At 37.9% G+C, this 27,977-nt stretch overlaps 1 protein-coding gene across 5 annotated transcripts; it reads left to right on the forward strand.

Moving 5' to 3' along the window:
* Positions 1-1,320: 1,320 nt before the first annotated feature.
* On the forward strand, positions 1,321-27,343 carry LOC145779867 (uncharacterized). 5 transcript variants are annotated; one of them, XM_082591535.1, is made up of 11 exons: positions 1,321-1,394; positions 16,160-17,463; positions 17,923-18,059; positions 18,339-18,392; positions 19,333-19,497; positions 19,769-19,972; positions 20,291-20,482; positions 21,629-21,798; positions 24,164-24,518; positions 25,713-25,798; positions 26,137-27,343. In XM_082591535.1, the coding sequence occupies exons 2-11, from the start codon at positions 17,397-17,399 to the stop codon at positions 26,240-26,242; spliced, it is 1,536 nt and encodes a 511-aa protein (XP_082447661.1). In that variant the 5' UTR covers positions 1,321-1,394; positions 16,160-17,396; the 3' UTR covers positions 26,243-27,343. The 5 variants fall into 5 exon arrangements, with proteins under 5 accessions (XP_082447661.1, XP_082447660.1, XP_082447659.1 ...); XM_082591534.1 differs by lacking the exon at positions 1,321-1,394 and adding an exon at positions 14,256-14,585; XM_082591533.1 differs by lacking the exon at positions 1,321-1,394 and adding an exon at positions 14,573-14,585 and having other exon boundaries at positions 16,148-17,463.
* The last annotated feature ends 634 nt before the right edge of the window (positions 27,344-27,977 follow it).

The following is a 27,977-nucleotide window of genomic DNA, read 5'->3' on the forward strand; positions in this document are numbered from 1 at the left end:
CTATTCTCGTTTAACTTATGGACGTTTTGGGTTTAAACCAAAATTTTCCCTGCTTTCTTATCGCAGTCTGGTTCATCGAATAAACCAATAAAGGTCTGATAGAATAAAAAACCCACACGATTATTTACTTTTGTGTTGATTATTTTATTTGTCGTATCCAGGCTTACACCCGGTGGTTGAAGATTTAGATTAAGTGGACGGGAAGGCAAGGAAGCCAATCTTCGTGTCCACCTTCAGGCATGTCTTTAAGTGTCCTGCCAAAGACACAGCCGCATGCTCTTGAGCGGTGTCGAACCGGCGCCCTTTCGATTGTCGTTTCAAGGCTCTCACCACTCAGCTATGCAGCCGACAGGGGTGATGAGGGGATGACACCCTAATGTAGAGGCAATTGATTCTTTCAACTACCGTAATTCATTTATTTTAAACTGTTAGGTTTGGTGGCCGTGCTTAAATTTACTTTCATCGACGTATCCTTTAAATTTACATCGCATGCACGTTTTAAACTTCTTTGGTTTTGCCACCGTTTCCTTTTGTTGGTTTTATTCTCGTAAACTGTTGGGAACTTTATCATTGCTGTTGTTTTCCGACAAAGAAAAATAAATTGAATTGAGTTGATGTCATAAGAAGAAACAATATGGAAAAATCATTAGCAGGTTGCGTGTAGCTCAACAGCAACGTCAGTCCTTTGCAAAAAGTTTGATAACTTTTTTCCTTATCAGTTGTAGTGCAGCTGTTATTTCCGCAGCACGTGGCGGGCCGGATGAAATCAGCTCGCGGGCCGGTTCCGGCCCGCGGGTCGTAGTTTGGTGACCCCTGTACAAGACAAAGAGAAACAGTGTATGCTAGCCTAACGTTGTTTTAGTAACATCTAGACCGAGCAGACCTAGATTCACCATTTATTGTAATCTAATATGGAAATCTTTAAGATTGCGGAAAGAAATTTTTCTTTGAGCAAATTGTTTCCTGTGATTTCAATATTGCTGGAAGCGTATTTTTGTGCGATGAAGAATGAGGTGGGATATGTTGGACGAAAGCGATAAAGATTTGTTGAAAAAAACTTGAAAAAAACAAAACAATGATTGTTCAGCTGAGTTGATGAGATGTGTTAGCTTGCCTAAAGTGGATTTAATTTCGTTGAAATTTGCGAAACTGTCGCTCCAAGTTTTCTGCTAACGTATTTATTATCACATCAATGCTACTTTGCATGAATAAAACCGAAGGAAAGGTATTATGTAACCTCGTTTTATTTAGATTTGGGTAGGTTTATTCAATGTTTTTAATCTGAACATTCACTATTTGTTGTAGGCTAACCTGAAATTATTGAGGAACCTTGGAAGCATATTTTCGTTTGAACAAAACATTAGACGTACTGACAATAGCAACAATTGTGCAAGGTTTGTTTTCCTTGCGTGATGATGAATTTGATAGTAGGTTTGAGCACGCACCTAGTTTATTGTGATATTTTAACAATCGATGCTTTTTTGAGGAAAAACGTGTATAATTTTCTGTTTGCTCAGACTCCGAAAATAACATAATTCGTACCCTGCTAAATGTTGATGTTCATCTGAGATCAAAATTTTATGGCGTTGCTTGTAAATTGTTGTACAAGGAAGATTGAGATGTTTGTAGTCTTTCCCTACGTGTATTTCCCTCTCTTTTTTACTCTCATGTGACTCCATATGGATGTGTAACATATGTGCATATCTAAAGCAAATAAATAAATAATTGGTTGAACGAAAGAGAATCAATCCAGAAATTGGTAAAGGATCCGAAAAGTATGACTGTTGAAAAACTTCAAAACAAAGACACAGTTTTGTAGGCTACTGTAGTTGCAATCTCACCAATTCGATTATAGGCTAATGGCTATATCCTGCTATAAACCACGGAACAAATAACGCCGACTGTTCAGTGTTCAGTGGTCAGTGGTCAACTTCGCGAACGTCGCCGTCGGCTTTTCGTCGAGAAACAACTATTCACCAACACCAATGAACATAATTTTGTTAGCTGAACAAATTGTCACCAAACAAATCCAAAACGTAACAGTTTAGTGATATCACCTTTTTGTTCCATCAGATGTATGTTGCGCAAATATTGGTTGTTGACACGACGTTTATTTCTTTGCCTACGATCAGCTCACATTGGCCCGTTGGCCAAATAATGCGCCAACGTAGATGGCACAAAGGTAAACTAGTATTGATCCGTCACGACTAGCCTTCATGTTGTAGTCTGACACCTATAGTAAAGGAGAAGAGCCATAAACGCAACAAAAATTGCCAACATTACTAGTCTTATTGTCTAGATCAGTGGTTCCCAAACTTTTTGTTGTCACGGACCCCTTTAGACAAATTATTAATTCTGCGGACCCCTACCTAAATTTTGCCTGAAACTCAATTAACATACTATTGACTATTGTAATTATGCTACTCAACTACTCATGTAGGCTACTGTGTCATATTGCATTGCCGCTGTGACTCCTGCGGCAAATATCAGGTTAAACAGTTGCTCAAATAAAAAAATGAATGAATTGTTCAAGAAATGTTAGCAGTATTTGAATATTAAGGTGACCCAAAGTGCCATGCCGAAACTTTTTCAACGTAAGCAAATCTAATGAGAGGGCTGTTGTTGCCTTTCCTAAACTAAACGACTAAACTGTGGTTGAGTTTTTGACAATGCAACACGCATGTAATCTTCAACAGAAAAAACTAGAGCATCACACGGCCAGGGCGATAGAAAAAATTGAATTGAGTCCTGTGTTTGTCATGAGTTACCAAGGGGGGTGGGGGGGACTTATATACCAGTCCCAGGTATAACCTGTCTCCCCCCACCCCCCATGGTAACTCATGACAGAGACAGGACTCAATTCAATTTTCTCTTTCGCCCTGGCCGTGTGATGTTCTAGGCGTTACCATCTTCAACGTCCAGGCGATAATAGACGAGCTATTAGGCCTACGTAATAGACGAGCCAATCCTGATTTGACTGTAATCGACACTGTAAGCAGCAGTTAGATTTATTTGAATGCATGCCGGTAGCCTACAATTTATTCTCGCGGGCTTGAGCTTGACACATTTGCATTTAAAAAGAGAAATGAAAGTAAAAAGATCGCTTTTCATTTTTTTTCTCCAAAATTCACCAGGTAATCACGGATCCCCAAATGCTTTCTCACGGACCCCCAAGGGGTCCGCGAACCCCAGGTTGGGAACCACTGGTCTAGATAGTTAACGAGACAAAGTATTCAAATATCACATGGCTGAAGTCCCTTCCTAGAGATCATTAAACGTTTAATCAACTTTGGCAATGATCTGGAGTCTCTGGACCAGTGGTTTTCAACAGGGATGGAGGAACCACGTGGGCCTGGGCCCACCTACTTTATTTTCTGGGTGGGCCTGGCCCACCCACTTTTGAAAGCCAAATTTCTTTGAAAAATGTAGTGAAAACGGCAAATTAGAGAAGGAGTTCCAAAAAAAAGCTCTTCACTCATTTGATACACACTAGTTTGATTACACAGGCCAACAAAAAATTTTGGCACAAAAGGTGAGAGTCATTTTAGAGTATTTCAGGCCCCTGATTCCAAAAATGCACTTAGTTTTTTCGAATTTTCGAAACTACCAGGAACTGAATTTCGAACCAAGATTACATTTTTTCGTAACAAGGATAAAATTTTAAGCAGCTACTTTATTGAAGAACACAACTTTGTATTCTGTAATTATATAAATGGCTTCGTACATTGATGGGTGTTGCTCAGTAGGCTATAGTAAGTCTACCATAATAAAGAATTGCGTTTGTTCATCGATGGCTTTGTATTGCTTATTCGTCTAGTTTGTTGTGCAAAACAATGTATGTATTTTATTTGTACTTAGTAGCTTAGTTAGTAAGTTTGATATTGTTGAAGTCAACAAATATATTAAGGCGAAGCACAAGTTATATAATCTACATCTTGTAGCCTATCCTAAGGCTTGCTTCACGTCGTATTTTGATTGTTACTAGGCCAGTAAACGTTAAATAGCCGTTTGTTTGGGTTGTAATCAACGTGATTGGTTTCAAATGGCGTGTATACAACTCAGAAATGTGCCTGGGATTACTTTCAGTTTTGTCTATCATGTAATAAACGACACGATGTTAAATCTATAGGAGCTCAAAATAACAAAAAAAAAAAGTTTTTGCTGTAGGTTATCTTAAAAACTAGAGCCGGAATCAGGGGACTCGAAATGACTTTCACATGCCGTGCCTTTAAAAAAAAATTTTTTTGTTTGCCAAAACTTTTTAATCTTAATCTTCAAACTTTTCTGTTGAGCCCACTGTTGATGGGCAGCACGTGTGGGTGTGATTGGTAGAGTGATCTATAAATCAATCTAATTGTCCTCCAAGGTTAAAACAATGATATCATTACATATTGTACAGTGCATACACGTAAGCCTACTGTATAATGTTGCAGATCATTTCTCCCAGGTTGGTATTATAGCCTAACTGTGTGTGTATACTGCCTTTTTATTTGTGTGCACATCGCCATATTTTGTACAGCGCTGTAGAGAAATTTAACAATTTTGTAATTTGTTTGGCTAAATCGGGCCTGAAAACGGAGATTTTTTGCTGGTTGGCACAAAAGGCAATCATGAAAACACAATGTATAAGCGATTTGAAGTATTAGGAATGCAGCAATGTTATGGGGGGTCTGGGGGGCTTCGCCCCCCAGAAGTTTGATTAACTTTGACTGCAACGCCTTTGGGCCCACCTACTTTCAAAATGGTTCCTCCATCCCTGGTTTTCAACCAAGGTTCCGCGGAACCCTAAGGTTCCGCCAGTAAGTCTAGGGGTTCCGCAAGTTTACATTCAAATCCGAGAGTCTATTTTATTATTATATGCATATTGTTTAAATCAAATCAAATATTGTTATTACTATCTGAATCCTTAACAGCCTGTTTCACCTTTAACGCATCATCAGAAGGTCTGAAAAACATGCAAAAACAATAAATCGGTAATTCTTGAAGAGATATTAAATATTGTAACTAGTTTAATCTGCAAAAAAACTTTTAAACCTGTAATTTCTGAAAAGGTATTAAATATTATAACCATAATCCAATCTGCAAAAAAAACGTCAGAATTACAAAGGGCTAACCTCCATCCGTTGCCACAAAGCCTCAATTAGAATGTTCAGCTTGAAACCAAGCAAATTGATGCCAACACCTGTGACATCACAATGAAGCAAAATGCCATAAGGATAAAGTAACCTGAACAAAATGAAATTAAATTTTTTTTAAAACCTGTAAAAACCAAATGAAATTTAGTTTGAAATTTATAACCTGTAAAAATCAAATGATATTTTTTTTTTTTAATTTAGAACTGTGAAAATTAAAAGGAATTTATTTTATTTTGAAGTACTTGAGTTTAAATTTGTTTCTATGATGACATTTACCCACTAATTCCGAACGCTTGTTCAGAAGGTGGTTACTATCAGCCTTCAGAATGGCCAGCTTTTCAGCCAAACAGAGGCCACAATTATTACGACCACCTCCACTATAAGGCCGAGCACAGCTATGGATGGACCATGTTATTTTAGGATCAACACCCCTGTCTTTAAGGTCCCAAACTGCCTAAGATAGTTCCGTGCTGTTTCGTTTAGATCTATCCAAAAAGGAACATTTATGGTTGGAAAAACGTTTTTTAAAAGTAGTCTCACAACAACCAATGTAATTAAAAACCTTAGGGCCGTTATCAATGGTGGCTTTATAAACAACGGCCTTCTGCAAGCATTGCCCATTCAAAGGACAATCTGGCTTCACCTTACAATTGCAACCAGGCTGAGATGGTTCATTATCAGCCTGCAATATTGACTTATAGTGGGAGGATATGATGCTTGCAACATTCGGAGTACAACTGTAGCTTAGCTTAATAGTATTACGGTTGAATATTTTATGCAATCTATGATGTGGCGGAAAGTGGATAGAAATGAGTTTGAAAAATTCTTTACCAATGTTGCTATCAACCTGCAAGCTGAAAGGAGGATTAAACCATAAAATTTTCCGACTCCTTTTCCTAGATGTACGCAAGTTATTAGCAGGGTTGTAGCAAACTCCGTAAAACCACTTTTCAAAAGGGCATCGTTATAAACAGATCCGGTCTTATCAAATTCATTCTGGCCAAATGATGTGGCGGACAATCGCTTTGCAATCATATTATTGTTTATTTTTCATATTATTGTTCATATTATTGTTTCATATATATTGTTCATATCATTGCATATTGTTTAAATATATTCAAATATGGATTAGGTTTGCCACTATTAATAAATTTGCTACGCTTCAAGGAGTTCTTTCAGACAGTTTAATCGTTTGTACACCGGTGGGTCAAATCGTCGTGAACGTGTTAGAGATCATCATCATCATTTCTCATTGAATTTTTTATGAGAATAAATGTAATTTTTTACAGTTGTATTTTTACATGTATTGTACATAAATAAATCTGAACATGAGTATTTTGATTTAATTATATTAATCAAACGATGTTTTTTGCATAAGGCAATTAAATTATTGAACAGGGGTTCCTCGAGCTTTTGGAATGTTTCATTGGGTTCCGTTCCACCAAAAAGGTTGAATACCACTGCTCTAGACAAATGTTTACGCCAAAAAATAATCATTAGGTGAAACAATCAGTCACCTTTTGCTTGTACCAGGCCTGTCCGATGTCCTACTCTCGGTTCAATTGTGATCAGGGGCGGATTAACCCACGGGATCTCGCGAACTTTCCAGATGGGCCGGTTAAGTTTTTGAATGTGTGTACTGTATACAAGTCTCGACTCGCTATTGTTATTAAGCTATCCAGTATGTGTCGAACATGACGTTCTAGCACGAATTTTGATAGACATGATTCATTCATTCATAGCTTGTCACGCCAGTGTCGGAGCCAGATAAGAGCATTGTTTGTGATGTTTTTGAGGTCGTTGTCATCACATGAAGGGCTAAGGGGGCAGTTGGTGAGGATGTGCTTCATCGTCTGATTGTCTAGGCCGCAATCACACATTGGGTCAGGAGTCATCTTCCATCGGAAAAGATTGCTTTTATTTCTCCCGACTCCGCAGCGGGCTCTGTTTAGGCAGCACCACTCTCTTCTCTCAAGGGTGGGAGTTTGTTGTAGACTTTCGGAAGGACTTGGGATGGCAGGATGTTGTGTCCTATCGGGCTCAGAGGTCCACATTTCTAGTCGTGCAGCTGTCGCGCTTGTGTGTTCCAATGGGCCGACTTTGATGAAGCTTTTGCGTGACTTGAGTCTTGCTGGAATAAGTTTGTGTTCATAGAGAGGGTGGCGTTGGTCGGATATTTGTTTTACTCTTTCCTTTTTTGTAGTGACTTCTCTTCGGATATGAGGTGGAGCTATAGTTGCTAAGTTATAAAGGTCGGCGATTGGTGTTGGACGGAGTGTGCCAGTTATGATTCTACATGCTTGGTTTAATTCGGAGTCAATTACTTTGGTGTGGCTTGACCTAGCCCATACTGGAGCGCAGTATTCAGCGGTCGAATAACAGAGAGCCAGTGCTGTTTGCTTCAGTGTGTGCTCATCTGCTCCCCAGTTTGAGTTTCCCAGCTTTTGCAAAAGGTTATTGCAAGCAGATAATTTTTTCTTAAGCTTCATTAGGTGTGTCTTATAGGATAGGGTCCTGTCTAGTGTTATGCCAAGGTATACAGGAAAGGGGGTATATTGTAAAGCAGTGTTTTCCCAATTGATGATGAGTTTTTGGCTAGCCTTATGATTGTTCAAGTGAAAGCATGTCACTTGGGTTTTGGAAGGGTTTGCATTTAGGCTCCAGTACTTGTAATATGTGGAATATTTGGAGAGTGCTCCTGTTAAGGTCTTTTCTATCACCGAGAAGTTTTTTGATTGGGTAGCTAGGCAGAGGTCGTCGGCATAAATGAAACGACGTACGTTGGGGGGTTTTGGTTGATCATTGGTGTATATGTTAAATAAGATAGGTGCAAGGACAGAGCCTTGCGGCAGGCCATTACGTTGGGTTCTCCATCGGCTTTTTCGACCATTCATCTCAACAAAAAATCGTCTATTTGTAAGAAGTGATTGAATAGCTTGGTTGATTGTGGGGTTCTTGATGACTTGATCTAGTTTAAGAAGCAAGGCCCTATGGTTGATGGTATCATAAGCGGCAGATAGGTCTACGAAGACGGTTCCAGTGGCGAGTTTCTGTTCGAATCCATCCTCTATATATTGAGTTAGGTTTAATACTTGACCGCAACAAGAGCGCCCTGGTCGAAAACCTGCCTGGTCATGTGTAAGTTGGTCATCTACTTGCGTTGAAATCCTATTTAGTATGAGGCGTTCGTATACTTTCATGAGGATGCATAAAAGTGATATTGGTCTATAGTTCTTTGGGGAAGAGGGATCTTTTTGGGGTTTCAAAAGAGCTACTACCTTTGCTTTTCTCCAGATCTTTGGGATTGTTGCACCGGCCAGACAATTGTTGAAGAATTTTAAGAGCCAGGATTTTGCTTTCGTACCAAATTGGAGGATCTGTTGAGTAGTGATTCCATCTAGGCCTGTTGCTTTACCACTTTTCAAGTGTTTGAAGGCTACCTGAAGGTCTGCTGGTGTAAAAAATTGATCGTTGGTTTCCCTTTCTAGTAAAGTATCGTTTTTGTACCTGGTGGGTTTGTGGTATCGGTGCTTGGCTTTGGTCTTTCCATTAAGGAGCAGTTGGTGGGCGACTTGGTTTGGTGTGACTGCTGCGAGGTTATTTTGCAGTTGGTTATCAGAATTTAATTTTTTTATGGTAGCCCATGCTTTCTTGCTATTGTGGCGAAGGTCAGTTGACTCTATCATTTTTCTCCAGCGCGTTTTTCTTTCTTCATCGAGTTTGTTGAGGACTGTTTCGCCAAGGTTCTGAGCTTCTTGGCTGAAAGGATCCTGGTTGTATTGGTTCAGGTATTCTTCATACACTTCTTTGCTTTCGATTGTGAGACCAGGTATGTATTCTTTGCGGCTTCCTCTTGGTATGGTCTGTTTTGAGACCTTCCAAATCAGTTTTTGAAAAACAGTGTATGATTGGGGTGTGGGGGGTATATTGTCGATTTCTGCGTCTAGTACTTGTGTAAAGTTGTCCCAGTTAGCTTTGCGGAAATTAAACCGTGGCAGTGGTTTGGAGATTCTGGGCTAAATTACTGGGTTTATGTTAATGCATACTGGGAGGTGTTGGGACTTGGGTATGGGTTCGAGGATTGTTCTTTTAAAGGAGTTGATGTATTTTGAGCTAACAAAAGCAAGGTCGGGATTATAGCCTTTCTTCCATCGGGCACTGTGGAAGGTTGGTTTGTCTTTCGGCGAGTAGAGCAATGAGAGATTATTGTTGGAGGCCCACAGTTCGACCAGTTCTCCATCTTTATTGCTGCTGCTGTATCCCCAGGCAATGTTGTGGCTGTTAAAGTCCCCTATTATGAGGCACGGTTTGCTGTTGTCGATCCAGGTGTTATTTGGCCAGGAAAAAGATTCTGTGGGGGGTTTATATATTGAGAAGATTTCCAATGAATTAGTTTTTATGTGCAAAATTTCTAAAGCACCCGTTGTTAGGTTGGCCGATCCGAGAATCGCTGACTTCTCCCTGCAGAATATGGCACTACCATGGGTTCGGCTGGGAGATTGAATGGCTAAGTACATTCCTGGGATGCTAGGAGGGATTTTGTCTCTGTGTGTTTCTTGCAAGCACAGGATGTCTGGTTGTAAGTTAGCTATAAGAACTGCTTTCGTGGCTGACAAACCTTCCGTATTGAAGCTAATTATTTTCATCGTAGGGCCGAGGGTCTATCCTTTTACCACCCTAAATATGCTCTCTCTGGCAGTAACTGGAGTGTAGTGTTGAGATTAGTCTCCTGTAAAGGATTAACGGGGATCGCCACGTGAAGGCTCTCAACATGATCCCCCTGATGATCAACATGATCAACATGATAGACATGATGAACTGGTAAGATCGAGTGCCGAACAGAGGCGGATTCTGCAAGTAACCTGGGGGGATTTCAATGCAACACGATGATATGAAGGTCAACATTAATCCGACCTTGACAATACACCGTGAATAAAGTTACTTTTCTGTGCTGCAACGTGGGCGATCGCCCCATTCCCCCCTGGATCTGGTACTGATGTGCGAAGACTGTTGTGTTGTAAATAATACTTAAATCACAAATTTGTTTTATTTTACACAAGATATTAGTCTGTAGACTGTCGTTTTAAAATGGTTTGTAAACTGAGCATTGCAACGTAGCCTATACCATAGACCAGGGCTTGAAATCTTGGTTTGATAAAAACGGACCGCTTTTGTTTCAAAATTCCTGGGCCAGTTCAGTTCGTTAATCCACTCCTACAGTAATTATAGTTTGCGGTGAGTTTTTATTTAGTCCGCTCCTATAAACTCACTGTGATCTGTTGTTTTTGGCCCACAGACAAAAAGAATACTGTGAGACAGTCGAACAAAAGAAATGTAAAAGTTTGCGAAAAAAAAAACGTTGAGCTTGATCGGCTCAATGTATTTGTGTGAGCAGACTTTCTTAGTTGAAAAAAAGCTTAACTTGAAAAAGAACTGCTTGAAGTCATAACTGGTTGACTCCCCCCTACGTGGTATTTGATGTTGATCTAATACCACTTTTAAATCGGACTTGACTTGAGTATTGAAATCAAGACGTCACTTTCATCCTTTACTTTAACACAATGATGTGTTAGGCCTATAGAGTTTTTGGATGTTTTATTTTCTGATAGAATTGCGATAGGTTTAATTTGTATCCTGTGATATGTAAATAACAAAATGCCGAAACTTTCGTATTGTTTTGTTGTATGAAAATGACAACATTAAATAACACAATATGCAATATGCATCTCTTATTGTGCCAAATAATATAATTATCGGGGTTGGTGGTCTTTGGGCACTTCTGCATTATCAAATATGGCCCTCGTTTAAAAAACCTTTCGCAGCGTTAGCATATAGCCTACCCGAGGTTCTTAAACTATAGCTCCCCCACGTCGCACTGTTGGGGAGTTTCAATTTTCCGAGGGCGTCGCACAATGATTCCGTTTCGCATCTAAACTCAATTTTGGTTATTTATAAACGTTTACAGAATATCCTCTGACATGTGAATTAAGGCTCATTGTTACGGAGCTGTAGCAGTTGATTATAATTTAATAATCACATGACTTGATTCTGATTCACTTCGGCTTGACTAATGATCGCAGTCGTGTGAACCTCGGGGGCCGAAGGTCTATATTTTTACCACCCCAGATTCACGATGTTCCCGGACTGAGCTAGAAGACTACTTGAGAGCATTCAGTCTTTGCTTTCATCATTCAAGACAAGCGGACCATCCGCACCATTAGGTGGCTTGAAGATGGTGCAATCGTTGATGAAGTAGTCTGCGGTCTGTTAAGGTTGTTAAAACTAATAAAGACACAGTAGAGACACAAGCAAATAAATAAAATTTAATGAAATTACTCTCGCTGGGTGTGTCGCAACTCCAGAAAACTATATCCTTAATCAGTGTAGTATTTGAAACAAAAAGTGTTGTCAGTCATCGAGATTAAGTAAATAATTTTAATAATATTAACTTGGTTTCAATTAATATCTTCTTGCTCTTACGTATGAGGTGGCAGCGGTCACGTATTCCAGTGCTGTGGGATTTCCATTTCGAGCAATCAATATCAAAGCAAGTTATTAATGATTGGCCGTTTAATCAACAGTTTTTAAACAGAATTGCAAAAATATTTTTACTACCGTAGACTATTACCAAAACCATTCTAAGCCAGAAGGAATCCAAGGTTACTATTGGACTTGGACAGACTATCATTTGCTGGGTTAGTTGACATCTAACCAGTCATAGACATAGGTGCAACCGCACCCTTGCACATTTCAATTAGACAAATTTTGAGCAAATTTGGGCGAGAAGTTCAGCACGTTTCAAACATTTCATTAAGATTAAACTTATTTTTATTTTTTTGCTCAAATAATCAAACTTATATTTTTATGTTGAATTTACTACGTGTAAAATTAAAAAAAAAAAATCTACTAAAACTGAGCATGATCTAAGTTGTGAGAATCAAGAAATAAATTTGTAATTTGTTGAGAGTTCCTAAAAGTTAAGCAGAAAATATCCAGATGTTTACAAATTTTATGATAAGTATATCCCAAGTAGGCTAATAAACTAATGCTTCAAACGTATAACTTACAATATCAACATGCTCAGATGAAATTGTAGCCTACAAATTTAGTTTGCAAGATTTGAAGTATTTATTTTCAACACCTGAAAATACCCAGATGTTTGCAAGTATTATGAAAAATATATCCTAATCGAAATGTGCCAATATTGACTTTGAAAGTGACGCTTTAAACACGTAACTTACAATATCACGCTCAGCTGAAAATGTAGTCTACAAGTTTAGTTTATAAAATTACAGAAATAACTTTTAACTTGTTAAGATTTTAGATCTTTATCACAATTTGTATTTTGAAGTACGTATAGGCCTATTATTATTTTATTGATGTGAAATGTTTTTTCTGAATTGAGTTATGTGTATTGTTATAGCCTATGGTGCTTTCGCGTTATTCGGACGATACTGGTAGTTGACAAAGTACAGTTACAGTATATACCAGACAATTGGGAACAGAGTGGATTTTTTTAATCAGGTGGTTTATGCTTTGTCGCAAAAAATATTTGGGCGCATTTAATTATATTTGGGCAAGAATGTTTTCGCACTTCCAAAAACTAACTTACCCTACGCCTATGCCGCCAGTCCATGCCGCCATAGATGCTGCAAACTTCCAGGAAAGTTAGCTGAAGTTTCATCAGCAAACCAACTCAACTCACGGTCACAATTTTCAAAATTTACCATAAAAATCCACTTACATCTCAATAAGTTTTGCAACTTCCAGAAAAATGTGTTGGAAGTTTTGCAGTAATCGAGGTCCAGGATTGATTGAAATATTTTTTGACGCTTTCATTGTTATTCGAGATTAACTTCCGCTGTTGTTATCCCAGTGTTGTCGACATGAGTGCACCGGTGTTGCAAATTGACATCCAGTTGCAGGACGTTACAAATAAGTTGCGAGCGTGTTGAAGCGCTTTTGTGATTTAAATCATTCATTGCGCATGCGTGGTGTGATTGATCCATTTAAATCAGCGACAGGCGGTATGGCGATTGTCGCTGACTGTTTATAGATAATCAAAATTACTCGTTACTAAGGTTAGATCAAGTCAAATTCTGATTGCAACAGCAAGTCGTTTCATGCAGGCCTTGTTTCTACTCACTTCCGAGTTTTCAACAAATATCAAAGTTTTCATTGTTTAACAATGCAGCAACAAAAACAACCGTTCCATGAGCTGTTGTCAAAATTCGCATGTGGAAGTATTTCCTTCGAACAATGTTTATAATTCTTCATTCATTTTGTTTTCTTACTTAGTAAAGCATGTGTTGTGTGGCAACTCTGGCTTGTGCAGGCTGAAGCTGTAGCTTTTTTGATTCTGTGCCCATCCGGCAAGCGCTATCTTTCTGAAGCCGATTGTTTATTTATTGACGTCAGTTTCGGCTAAGGTGATGCCGGGAAACCCCTTTTGTTTCCAGCCAATGACAAACGCAGCATTCTTGTATATGCGAGGCGCCATTGTCACTGGGACTTTCCAACGAAACCGTTTTGGTTTGTTTTTCAATAGTTGTGCAGAGCAGCAATGCAAATATCGTATAGACAGTTTACAGTGAAGAGATTTTAAACAGTGACATGAACAATCGTGTTCAAAGTGATCTCGCTTTGTTTGAATTTCGTGGCAGGCTGTCAATATCTAAGTAGCAGTTGACAAAAGATACAGCGACATTTGCAAACTTTATCGCAAGTCTGCAAATCAACACTTTTCATTTGTGAGTTCTTTCAGCTAAGGGCTAGGGCTATATCTTGTGACCAATCACGAATTCTAGCTTCATTGTCGTGAGTGGTGACCTTGCCGGCAGCGACTGTACATAAATGAACTTTAATTTCGAAATGAAATTGCCAGACTTGTCGATGATGACGTCATCAATTCGGAATGTGAAATATTGAAAACCATGAATGACCTAAACTATGGTTTCGATTGGTGGAGCTGTGGCTCATCAAGTCGGCGCGTGCAACAAACCTTCATGCTTTTCATGTCTACAGTGGCCTACTATGTTAGTCACAGATTATTTTAATTATTTTGTTGGGAAGCATATCGATGGTCAGTGTTGTGAGGTACAAAGCTTGGAAACGTGCGGTTTCAACATAATTGAATGGAAGTTTAGTGTTGTTTGGTTTAGTTTAGTAAGTTTAGTTATTATTTCAATACTGCAACGTTCAGGTTGATGTCCATAGTTAAGTTGTTGTTGTTTCTGGGGGCGGTTAACAAAGTTCAATCTACCTACAAAGAATTCTTATTGCAATGATTAGCAGTAGCTCTATGTCTTAACCGTGGAGCAGCGGTTTTCAAACTGTTTTGGATTGCGGCACACCAACGCGTTTCGGAATCCTCTGTATATTGACTCACTTTATTTATGTTTTTCACCAACTTTATGCACATGGAATGACAAATTCTTCAACAATTGCAAGGTATTGCATATTCTTTACGTCATAGGCTATACAGAAATAGCAAAGCTGGTTTCCAAAGACTACCAAGCCCTAAAAATGCTGCTTGTTTTTACTTTTAAGAGCCGCGTGCTTGCTGGCACGATGCCTTTAACTTGTTGGGCAGGGGCTCGGTTGGGCAGAGAAATCAGGACTGGTAAAGAAATACGAAAAATGGGGCCAAGAAAACTATTTTCATCAAACTAAAAGCAATGAATTTGTATCATGCGTTGCATCCTATTTCTTAAGCTTGAACCTGGCCTACTTTTCTGAGCGTGAAATTGAATTTCTTTAAATGACAAGGAAACTACTTTCAATTTTAGCGGAAGCCCACGTCTGAATATTGCAAGTAATTGTCGCTATAGGCTACTGTCGAGAAGCACGTTTAGACTTGTGTGAAGACCTCGCCTCGTAGCCTACAGACATCTGCCTCTCGTCTATTAGCCTACTGTCCAACTCTCCATCTACTCGTAGATTTCGCTGATTGTTTGCGCAAAGTAATTAATGTTCACTGCTCTCATTCGAAAAGTGTGGTTCATCGAATAACGATTGTGAGAATTTATGTAAAAAACTTTTATCACACAGTTAAATGGTGGTAATTGAAATTGGTCTGATGATCAAGCGACAATGCAGTTAATTGCCAGTAATTTATCGCAGCTCCTGTAACATGACCGAAAACCCTTCTAAACGAAGCTCTCTTCAGCTATTCGCTACGGCTGCAACATTCAAATCACTAGGACTAGGCTTTTGCGGAATACTTGAGACCTTTTTAGGCTGCTATACAAGTAGAAGGAAACTTTGGCATTTTTAATGTTTGGTTGTAGGCTATATCTCCATACATTTGTGTGCACCTTTATTGCATGGTAAGTTTTGCTTAATTTAAGGGCAGGATGTTGAAATACAACTTAAAAAGATTCATTGATGGGGCTAGTTGGAACATGTAGAAATGTAATTCTCTATTTCAACTTAATAACAATTTGCACTCAATATCAACCAGAAGCAACAATCACTTTTTCCTCCCCTACTTCTCCAAAAGCTTGACTCAACAATCCATTCAGTTTAGTGGAGTTAAAGTGTGGAACCATCTCCCGAAAACCATCACTGAAATTAAAACCTTTTCAGTATTTTGCAGTAACCTGAAAAAGCACTTGCGTTCTGAAAATTAACCTCTAACAACCTATGCTGTACCCCTTTATTAATTATCTGACTGTATTATTGATTGTTGCACCATACCCTGGTATAGCATGCCTTTCCAAATGCCACTTTTGTAAATTTATCCTACATATCATATAGGCCCTATTACTATATTATACATTAACATAGCTTACTATACGTATATCTTATCATATATTACACCCGACCGGATAAGGATGATGATTACTATCTTTACTCTTCCATGAATAAGCTACTACGGTATACCATTTTGCATAATTTAATATTTGCCAGATAAGAATATATCACTAAGTTACTACCAGCTTGCATCTAACTACTCCCTGATTATTATAAGCTATTATGTTCGTTCAGAGGATCGCTTGACTTTTCGTAAGATTATTATTTAGGTTGGTTTGGAAAAGATGCTTGAAACAACTCAGACACTACATCCTTCATCGGCACTACCAAAGAATCTCCACCTCTCATTGGCGATACCAAAAACACTCCATCCCTCATTGACGCTATAAAAGATGATTCAACTCTTATTAGAAATACCAAAAACACGCTGCTATATCATCATGCTTCTTATGCTCTTACATGCGCAGGAAATTTATTTAAAAAAACAAAGCTTTTTTAACTATTTTATCTTGATAATGAGCTGCCATATTATGTATTTGTTCTGCAATATATAGGCTACTTAATATCGTTGCTGCGAACACTTTATTTCTGTATGAAATCTGTAAATAGTCCTTGTTTTGATAGTCCGTTACGTAATTTCAATATGTGTGTGTAACTGTGTATATTAGTTTGTTTTTGTGATGTTGGGTTCAGTCGTGTTCTCATTGCTTTAAGAATTGGCGCTCCAGTTGTTCCAGGAACGAGGAGGCGACTGATTCTTAACTAATTCATCAACTTATTTTAAAGTATCAGGTTTGGTGGCCGTGCTTAACTATATTTATTGATGCATACCGCAATATTGGATCCATTCATGCACGTCTTAAACCATTAAGGTTTTGCCACCTTTTCCTTTTGTTAGTTTTGTTACTGTATTTCTTTTTCACAATATCATTTCTTTTGCATTCTGACAAAGAAAAATAAATTGAGTTGAATTGAATTGGTAGTGGAAGTGGCCTACACACTTGTAAAATTTCTGTGAAACTTTTTAATTTTGTATCTACAACACAACGCAACTTTCAGCCAAACTGGTGACTACATGTTGTGTTTCTAAGATTATGTTGATATAGGCTGGTACTAAATCTTTCATAGCCTTGCCGGGATAAATAAATTCTTTTGTGAGATTTCGCGTGATTTCGAATCACATCCTGCCAGTTAGTATGCAGCATGTAGGCTTATAGCAACAGCTGTCTTTAATCCTTTTTCTATCACGGAGCGGATATAAAACTAAAATAGCATCGCCGACCAGCAATGGGAAAAACCAAGTTTGACGATTTCAACTCAAACACTTGTCTATCATTTTGATCGATTGTTCTCGCGACCCGATAGCGAGCTTAAAAAGTATTTGGCAACATTTTTATTTAAGTTACCTTTCTTTCAGTAGCAAGGTCCGAATCCAATATTTCTAGAGACCTGTGGAATTTGTTTGCTTTTAAAGTAGAATACCTTGTTGTTGCACAATAACCTCGAATGACAATGGAAAGACCAACAAGAAGAAGAAGGGACGCTGGTCATGGAAGCGCTGAACGCTCTCCAGGTCGGTTGATGTTAATCCAAATCAAAATTTTGACAGGTCTCTAGCGTTCTAGAAGTTTGAATTTTCTTGGCAACACTGGGCAAGCTAGTTCAAAACCGTGACTCACGGAGGTCAATGACTGGTGTTTATGCGCAGTCTGCTTCAAGTGGACATCGCGACTAAATATAGAATTTGAATTATAGGAATTGTGGTCATTTCGAACAAAGGCTGTCAGGAGATGGAATTATGTAGGCTACTTTAATGATTTTTGTGTTTAAAGTAATTGTTTGGTTTATTTTAAATGAGGGGTTTCAGATCTTTAGCTACAAGGGGCAGAAGAATCAGAATCAGTTCTACTCTGTTTGCAAATTGTTTTGCAGGTTGCTTAATATTTTCATGCTGGTTCTAAATTTTCCAAATGTTTTGTCACAAACGTGTCATTGTTTCGTCACCATTAGTTACACCGTTGTATCGTCACAGAGGTACCTGAGACAATAAATGAGGCTGCGGTTGGGTCGATGGACGAAGTTATCGATTCTGTGACCGACTTGTTTCAAGCCAGCACTTTGGAAACGTCATCTGATGAATGCAATATGTTTGCTGACGTCAGAGATAAGGTAAAAATGAAGTAATTAGTGATTTTAACGACGCAATGTCAGCGTTATATATCGGCCCTGCGTCAGTGGTTCAAAGCCTCTACAAGTATTCCCTCATATTCTTCACTCTTCTTTCTTAATACTCTCCACTTGGGCCAGTTTCTCAAGAAATGTCTCAGCTTATGACAAAATCGGTTCAGCTCAAAGCGAGACCCACTTCGTTTTTAGATTAAAGATACCTAAGTTTGTGGTGAAACTTGTGCAAAACAAATTTACCAAATCTTGACGTTGACATTTCAGAGTGATCCGACCAATGACCTTCCACAACGAGGTGATGACGTCATCAACCACCAGGTGGGGTAGGATACAACGTGTTGTTCATCTCAGCACCCTTGACAAGAAAAGAATTATTAGAACTCATAAACTGTCCAATCCACGCACCAGATAGTTCTCCAATCTCATGCGGGAAATGGTGTGTGGCAACTTCCACGGTCGGTTATAGTGTGGCATTCCCTAACAGACCGCAGATGATTGCTTAGATTGCACAACCTACCGTGCCCCAAACGCTTGCTCTACAACAATTTAGTCCGGCCATCGCTGCTGCCTTAATAATAGTAGACTACAACCGGAGCCCTTCGACTGGCACAGATGGCTCATACGAAGATCAATAGTTTAACAAAAACAACCTGCGCTTACCTTAGATAATCCCACCAATGAGGCACGTTTTGAAATTACTGCTTCTACATTAAGTGCCTTATCTTCTCAAGACGTTGACAATTATTTCTCTCTACATTTCCCTATTTTAATGCAACCTTAACAGACTCATCTCAGATCCCCTAGTTATGTTTCTTTCGTTCAACTAACTGCACATAAGCTACTAGACAAAATGTCTTTTGATCCCTACGCTCTCTGCGCTTTCACTCATGGACAGTTGTTCCTTCAAACACCCCTTCAGTGTGGCGCGCCCTAAAAATCTTAGCCGGTTTTGTTGTTTTGTCGTATTTATCAAAATACTTTATAACTTAGCTTGATAAAATTGGCCAAGTAAAAAGTGTATTTGTGGAGCTATTGAGTTATCCTTGATAATGTTTTTCTTGTCAAGCGTGATAAAATTGTTAATCTCATTGTGGAGGCCTCTACCTCAGTGGAAGTGATTAGCAATTAGCTATGAGTATTGAGTAGCCTTGTTTGTTTTGCCTAGAAAAAAATCATAGAAATTTGTTTAAAAAAAAAATCATTTTTTGTTACCGACATTTGTTATTCCATGACACAGACTGGAGAGTTTCCATTTCAGATATCTCATTTGAAAGAGATTTTTGGGTTGTGGCAAGACGATAGTGGCCCCGAAACCAGCCTTACTGAACCCAGTTTCACATTACAATTTGCCAAGCTTGCTGCAGTGTTTGCCACTTTAGTTCAGCGCGTGATGCGTTCCCAGAAGAAAGCGAAAAAGACACAGGTGAGCCTGATCGACAAGTCCGCCTAATTGACACGATCGAAATCAAGATTTTGGACGTCCGCCGTCGAGTCGCATGGTTCTTTGTTGCTTTTTTTTGTCAAATGCTTACTCAGAACAAACGTTGAAAACTTGAAACAAATGGCGCATGACACATCGAAATGGCGGAACACCACCAAGCCTACTTCTTATGAAATTTCGACATGTTTCTTCTCAGCTTTATTCCAAGTAGCCAACAACACTAATTGGCCAACTTTATCAGCAATATTTTTAGGCTTTTTGTGATGCTCTATTGGCTGAAAATGAGAAAATGAAAAGCGCATTGAAGCATGAAAAGCAACAAGCCATCCCTCCTTTTTCTTGCAAAGCTATTAACGCCAAACTTACTACCCCTGAAGCGACGACAGAAGAACCAGAATCTGTTACACTCTTGAAGCAGCAGGAGCGAATAAAAAGATTAGAAAGACAAAGATCTGAAGTATATTTTGTACAGTTCTTTCAAACGTTAAATGTTCACTAACAGCTGTAATTTGCATTCGTTAGAGCGACATGTTCGCGATAAAATAGAAGGGATCAAGGAAATCGCCGAGTCACCGCAGCAGCAATATTTGTCATTCTTGTATTTTTTTCAATTTGTGTTTCGGTCCTTAGGCAACACTGTTGGGGGCAAATTTCGATGACGCAACTCATCAGGTCCAAAATGGCCGCCTCTAGAATGCACAGCGCAAAGCATAACCGTGTGTGTCAAGTGGCGCACATTTAATCAAACGCTTTCATACATTTCATCTACATTTAGATTCTTCGAGTCAACAAAACCTGGGACACTCAGTACAAACGTCTGAAGCAAGAGTTAGATCGACGAACTAGAGAGTGGGAATGCAGAATCCAAAATTTCGGCGAGAGCTCAACCTCACCCTGCTCTGAGGAAGGCCAAGATGACGTAACAATGTCCTTGTCTGAGGCAAGGCGGAGAATTTCTGGCCTGATTGTAAGTGATGTGTTGTTTTGTTGCAACTGCAATAAAGACTTAGACTAAGTTTTTTTTCCAAAAAAAATACTGTAGTCCATATAGCTGCAGTATTGCAGATATTTAACCTACGGATGCGAATGCTCGGCAATAAGTGACGAAATGAAAACAAGACTAGAAGCTGCTGAGATGTGGTTTCTCAGAAGAATGTTGAAGATATCTTGGCCTGAAGAGAGTTCTGCAGTAATGACAAAGTTCTGCAATCAGCAAAAACCGAAAGAAGATTAATAACAACAGGTAGAAGGCGCCAGATTGACTTTGCATATTTACAGACATGGAGATTTAGAAAAATTAGCAGTATTGGGGATGATACAGGGAAAAAGAAGCAGAGGTCGACAAAGATTAACTTATATAAGCAGCTTAAATCAATGGGCCACAAACACAACAGTCAAAACTACCGATTTTATGCGGATGTCAAAAGAGAGAGAAGTTTGGAAGATCATAATCGCCAACATCTGTATCAGCTCAGACACATACATTATTCAATGAGGCCTACCATTATTCAATTAACACAACGAATTGTTGAAAATGTTTGGAAGGTTATTTTATGATATGTTTTCGTAAAAAACATGTTTAGTCTATTGACGTCACACAGATTTGCATGTTTTGGTATTAAGATAAAAACAACGACCGATTCTTGTGCCCTTTCGAAAATGAAGAGCAGCAGATTACTTCATTCTATTCGCGCAACAAAACTATTGTGTTCGGCTACTTGATTGTTTTGACAATTGACATGAGTATATCATTGAATGTTGTGGGGAGTAACTGTTAAGAATATTTCAACACGTAGGTTGCAATCTTTCTGGTTTTCATGTGATTAATTGATTTTACATTATTGAGTTCCATTGTTCCTTTTATGCTTTCTCATGTGCATGAACTATTTAATCCGAAGACGACGATAATATCCCAGTCATTCATACCGAAAGTGCATTCGATTAATTATTGCACAATTCTCTTGTAAAGTAAATTACATTAGGCTTAACACAAGCCACTATGAATTGTTATGCGTAGTTTCGAAGATTCCACTACCGCTTATTTTGGGCGACCTGCTTCAAGTGTGTCTACAACAACACCACCACCATTTTTACAAATATTTTTCTGTTTCAGAAAGAAAAAGCTGAATTAACTCGAAATTGTACAACTGCACATGCGCGTTGTCAAACAATGAAACTCGAAATTCAACAACTAAAAAAAAATGAAAAGATCCTGAAAAGTAGCAAGAGCTGCTTGGAAGCTGAAAATCTTCGTTTGAGTCAAGTTCTTGAAGCTTCATATAGGTAAGCCTGGAGCTTTCGTCACATGAGCTCAGTTGCCATGTATACGAACCATCATGTTAGGCCCATAATCGAGTAAGCCTATCATCGGGTAGGCCCATTATAATCTCATCATACTGAAAGTTTGGGTGTTCATCAGGACAATTATCATTTCTAGCACTAGTTGCAACGTTCATCTGATGAAAGTGAAAAGAAAAGCAACAACAAACAGGTGGATTTATTGCTTCACTGACGTTTCGCGCACCATGACAATGCGCATTCTCAGAGCGAATAACATAAAAAATAAAAGTTACAAAATTATATAGGCCTACTGCAAACTTTGCCATAACTTTGTAAATTTTATTTTGTGTGTATGTTATTCGCTCTGAGGATGCGCATTGTCATGGTGCGCGAAACGTCAATGAAGCAATAAACCATCTTGTTTGTTTTTGCTTTTACTAAAAAGTTGACAGAGAACTTCTTGATATGATTATAAAGGTTTCAACTTGCTACATGCATTTTTCGTAGGCCAAACTTTGGGGGCCTATAAAAAAAATGGGTATAAAAATTAAGTAAAGTAAACAATATCACACCAAATCAGAAGAATCGGTTTATTTAAATACAGAGCTTTCGCCACACAAGTGTGGCTTCATCAGTATAAACTTATTCAAATAGAACTTATTCAAATAGATTCTATTTGAATAAGTTTATACTGATGAAGCCACACTTGTGTGGCGAAAGCTCTGTATTTAAATAAACCGATTCTTCTGATTTGGTGTGATATTGTTTACTTTATTTAAAATGTTTTGTCACACCGTGCATCCCAGTGGATCATCAGTTGAATTATAGGAAAATTTGATGAAAAGTTTAGGAACGAAGCTTTGTTTTGGAATAAAAATTAAGAACTGAAATTCACATGTTTTATACTTATACCAATACACTTTCATGTCAAATAAAAAAATTGAATTAATTTTGATAACTACTATGATAAAAGCTAGATTTTCTGACTTGCAAATTTTGACCTTTTTTACACTCATTGTTCAAGATTTTTGTCTATGACATCACAATTTACATTATTGCTTGTGGATGACATCACAATGTAGCCTACATATTGTTTGTCATAATGCAGCTCATGAATGAATTGAATACTGGTAATACACTAAGGTTTAACGTTGTAGGCCATGCACCATAGTAGTTATCATATTATTAGTACCATATTAGTACTACATTAGTTTTACAATAACACAATTGTTATGGATTCATCACAGCATTATGACATTGGAAAAAAATAAGGTATTGTACCATAAAAATTCACTTTGCTAGAAGCATTGGGTTTTTGGGCATTGGTGGACTTGCAGAAACAGATGAACATGTTTATTATGAACCTTGACATTTCTCTGCTTCAAACAGGTAGACGGGCTTTGAACACTTGAACAGTGGGAAAAGTATCTTTTCTGGTTGCAAGATCTGTGGAGCATGTTAGAAATAATACATTGCTAATAGGACAACCTAAAATTGAAATCACAGTTAAAAGAGTAATTAACTCAATAACTCTACAAGTTACCACTACTATGGTGCATGGCCTACTGCACTAAACCTTAGTGTATTACCAGTATTCAATTCATTCATGAGCTACATAACAATTGTCATGACAAACAATATGTAAATTGTGATGTCATCAACAAGCAATAATGTAAATTGTGATGTCATAGACAAAAATCTTAAACAATGAGTGTAAAAAAGGTCAAAATTTGCAAGTCAGAAAATCTAACTTTTATCATAGTAGTTATCAAAATTAATTCAATTTTTTTATTTGACATGAAAGTGTATTGGTATAAGTATAAAACATGTGAATTTCAGTTCTTAATTTTTATACCCATTTTTTTTATAGGCCCCCAAAGTTTGGCCTACGAAAAATGCATGTAGCAAGTTGAAACCTTTATAATCATATCAAGAAGTTCTCTGTCAACTTTTTAGTTTACATTTTTGGATTCCTTGGATCTTAAAATGTCTGTTTAGCAATTTTCAGCCATATTGTATGATCATAGGATAAGAAATTAGAAATATGACAAGAAATTGGACAAAATCACTGAAGTGGAACAGGCAAAAATGGTGATTTTTCCAATGCCCATAACTCCACCAATGTTTGAAATTTTTCAAAAATTTTTTTTGCATTCTTTATATTTCTTCGACGTCTACAAGTATGCCAAATTTCAATAAAATCTAAATGTTGCCATTTCGATTGCCGTGTCAAAACTGACACCACTCGACTATGCAGCCGACGGGTGTACCTCATTGTCAGGTATTTCCAAAAATACTTTTGGTTACTGTGAAAATTTAAGATCTGTAAAACTATGTTTCCTTACTTATTACATTGTGTTCATTACAGCATCCATGAAAGACGATCGCTTAATCCTAAAGATCATCCAACTAAGAACAATCAATGTTCTTTTCCTTGGGCCCAACAAAGTAGGCAGGAGGAAGCTGCGGGTGGATGCTCTGGCGTTGAAGATCTTCGCACACAGATCGAAGTTCTTCAAGAACAAGTGAAAATCTACAAGGAAGATTTTGAAACTGAAAGACGAGATCGCGAGATGAACCAGGACGAAAAGCAGCGACTGGATGAGGATCTTATTGTTGCGCGTCGTGAATTGCAGACATTAACGCACGAAGTAAGAAAGTACGAGCAAAAATTCCGACAAGAAGAAAGAAACAAAATAAGGTTACAGCGTCAGATACAATGGGTAAGTGTTTCATATATTTCTCTTTCAGTGAGGTTGTTGATATGAGAATTTAAAGGGATCGGTTGGTCCTAAAGATCTTGTAGTCTCTCATAATATTGTCTCTACATAATATCTCTGCATAATATTAACAACGCAATACTTTCTTTTGTGTAACTATTTGAATGAGAGAGTGCAGACTCGACGACCTCCTACGCCTTCAGGGCTACGGTCTTTCGCACTCTCTCATTGGATGCACACTGTCAGTTTGTGTTTTATGTATGTTTCGGCGTTTCGCATCCAAACAAAAATAAAATGACCATCCATCCATCTCATTCCTCATTGCTGCCAGATAAACCTGTGAGTTAGACCAATACACAACTTTAAAAACTTACATTTTACAAATTGGAAAGATTGATGGCGTAGTTTATTGGGATAATCAAACGTTAAACAGTCAAATAAGCTTAAATGGTCAAATAATTCTACTTGTGAGATGATAGATGAAAAGTCTTAAACTGACGAATGGTTCACCACATCCAACACATAAAGAAATCAAATTTTGAACAGCGAACGTCTTCGTCGATTCCAAATAAACATACACTACTACTTGCAACAGCTACTTAGCAATTGACAAAACTTAACAACCAGACGGCATTTAACATAATAACATGAAAATAAACTAAAAATTAAAAACATTTTCAGCCATATTCATGTCTATTGGTTAAAAAAATCACCTTTCTACCAAAATTGTATTTAACAATTGGCAATAACTTCCACTTTTACAATCTATTCAATATCGGTTGGAACTCTACTATTATCTTCAATATAGGCTACTTTTCATTAGCCTACACTTCTAATTCCCATAATACACAACTCTAATAATAATTGTAATCAAATCACGCGACTATATAACGGGCTTTGTTGGACCAGAAGCTTCCAGAGACTAGTGTAGTGTTACATCACAAGAATTCGCTCTTCTGGTCAATAAGTCTTTTGGTCAACAACAAGAAGTTTTCAAAATGTCACGTAATAATCGTCGTAATCGTCGAAACGCAACAGCAGAATTACGCAGTAACCTAAAATTGTTTGCCCATTCTAGAACAAAAATGTAACTTGCCGCCCGAACTACGCATATGGGTTGTGACAGACTAATAAAATCTAATGGACTTCTAAAAAACCTGATGAAGTAGAAAACCAACTCAATTGTTTTCGTTTCAGTACCAGACCAAGCTGCATGACCCTTTCATGCCATGGAGCGAAGACCATGGCGATGTGGGTGATCCCCCAGTTTACCAAACGCACAGGTGGTTAAATGCTTCAATCAATCAACAGGGTTCTAAATTGTTATAAATAAAAAAAAAAACTTTTTTGTTCAAATTATAAACCACATGAAATGTACAGTTTGCTTCACTTTATTTTTGTTTTTCAGGCTAATTAATGGTGAATATATGCATTTCGTACATGACGCTTTGTTGAAATTATTGAAAAACTTTGACAGGTTTTATGATTTTTTTTTTTTTTTGTAAGCTACAATTTTGATATAGGCTACTGCAATTAGTAGCAAGATTCTTCCAAGTGTATGTCATTGCTGTCGTCAGCGTGAACATTGCTGTCGTTAGCGTGAACATTATAAACTTCCCAGCAGACATCGTGATGACGAAACAACAGCTTTTGATCAATTCCGGAGTGGCAGAAGAGCGCATCCTACTTTCTATAACGCTGGCCATAATCCCACCAACTGGGGTTGAAATGGATGGAACTATAAGCACTGCTAAAGTTACTCCAGTAATCACGAGAGGGAGCTACGGAGAAATATGTCCACTGCATCCAAAGAGCATGAACTATGATGTGCAAACACAAAGTCGAGCTACCTTTGTGATGTCATCTCTTTCGTGGGCATTTTATGTCATCATTTGCACTTACCGATACTTGTCAAACATCAACCAACTTGTTTTCCTGCACTGCCGTTTAACTGAAAGTATTATGATTGATCCATATAAGCCATGCTTGTGGTGATATTCAAATCAATTATTTCCTGACAAAGTTTTCAAATATTTCTTCTTGATGAAGGCCAGAAAATCTCAATAGTTTCTCTCCATCCTGGTAATATGTTAACTGTTTCATACCCCTTCATCCCCTGTAGAAAGGTGTTTGTACGATCTCAGCATCTAATAATAATCCTTTTCCATTGCTTTGATGATGCAACAGTGATAGTTGCTCACAGCACTGAGCTCTGTGACATGTTTTTTTCTGCAGTACGATAAAAATTTCAGAAAACTTTTATTTTAGTAAACTCGAAATCAACCGACTTTTTGAATTATGATTTCAGGATTTTTTTATGTTTAAACTTCCAGTTTGCTTCTCTGGTCACCATCGAGTGCACTTACAAGTTGCAATGGTCAATCGTAGAGATGTCTTTGTGACAAAATATTCTGGTTGTGAAAGCTAACTTATTAGGGATATAAATGTTATCGTTTGTTTTTGTTTGTATCAGGGACATGGTTCGGTGTTGAGGCCGTCACCCACTTACCCGAAAAAAGAGTTGAAACTAGAAAAATATGCTGTAAAGTTACAAAATATTTGTTCTTTGTTTAAGCTAATAAGTAGAATAAAAGTTTGAGCAATTTAGTGCATTCAATCTAATTCGAACATAAGATCCAGGAGGGACACCCGTCGTGCACGAAACTTCGTTCAACAGAAGCGGTTGTTTGTGGCCAGATATCTTGTCACCACGTGAATTGTCTCAATCGATAAATCCCTGATTCTCAATTTTTGTATCTTTGAAATTTGTATTTTCGCAGTTTTAAAAAGATTTCCGGTACCGCAATTAAAGATTTATATTTCCTTCACTTGTCTTATGAATTGCATTGATGTCACTATAAGTCAGTTGAAGTTCAATTTCTTTAAGTAGCTTAATTATTTTTGGTATAAAAACAAAGTTCAGATTTGCATGTTTTACGGTTCACCAGCTGCAGCCTGCATGTACGCTGTCTTTCTCGGTAGGCACTTTAACAAGCAGATTTCTAATAAACCACGAACCAATCAGCTACGTTGTTCATGACGTCTTCCAGGTTGCGTCTAGAAAGAATAAAGGAAAAACGCAAATTCTAGCTAAATTAAATCAATGCCATGCCATCGGTTGACTTGGCGCATTGGGTTAGGGCGCTGGTAGTCATTACATTAACGTGGGTTTGATTCTCACCTCTGCTATAGCTCTCTTTGCTTCTGTAATTACCAAACAAAGTTCAAAGTTATAATTACATGTAATTCTCTGGCTGAATACTTGAATGGTCACAATTGGACAGATAACGTAGCATCTCATTGGTTCGTGGTTGGATTGGACAGAAGTCCATGGATTGGATATCTGCATGTTAAAGTGCCTTTCGTCTTTTTCACCACTTTATTTTTAAACAGTGTTGCCAGATAGGAAAATATATCTCTATTTTGAGAAAATTTGCAGGGTCGTTGGGGCTAGTTCCAAAT

Source organism: Aplidium turbinatum, chromosome 11, assembly GCF_918807975.1.
Source record: "Aplidium turbinatum chromosome 11, kaAplTurb1.1, whole genome shotgun sequence".
NCBI classification, from domain to species: Eukaryota; Metazoa; Chordata; class Ascidiacea; order Aplousobranchia; family Polyclinidae; genus Aplidium; species Aplidium turbinatum.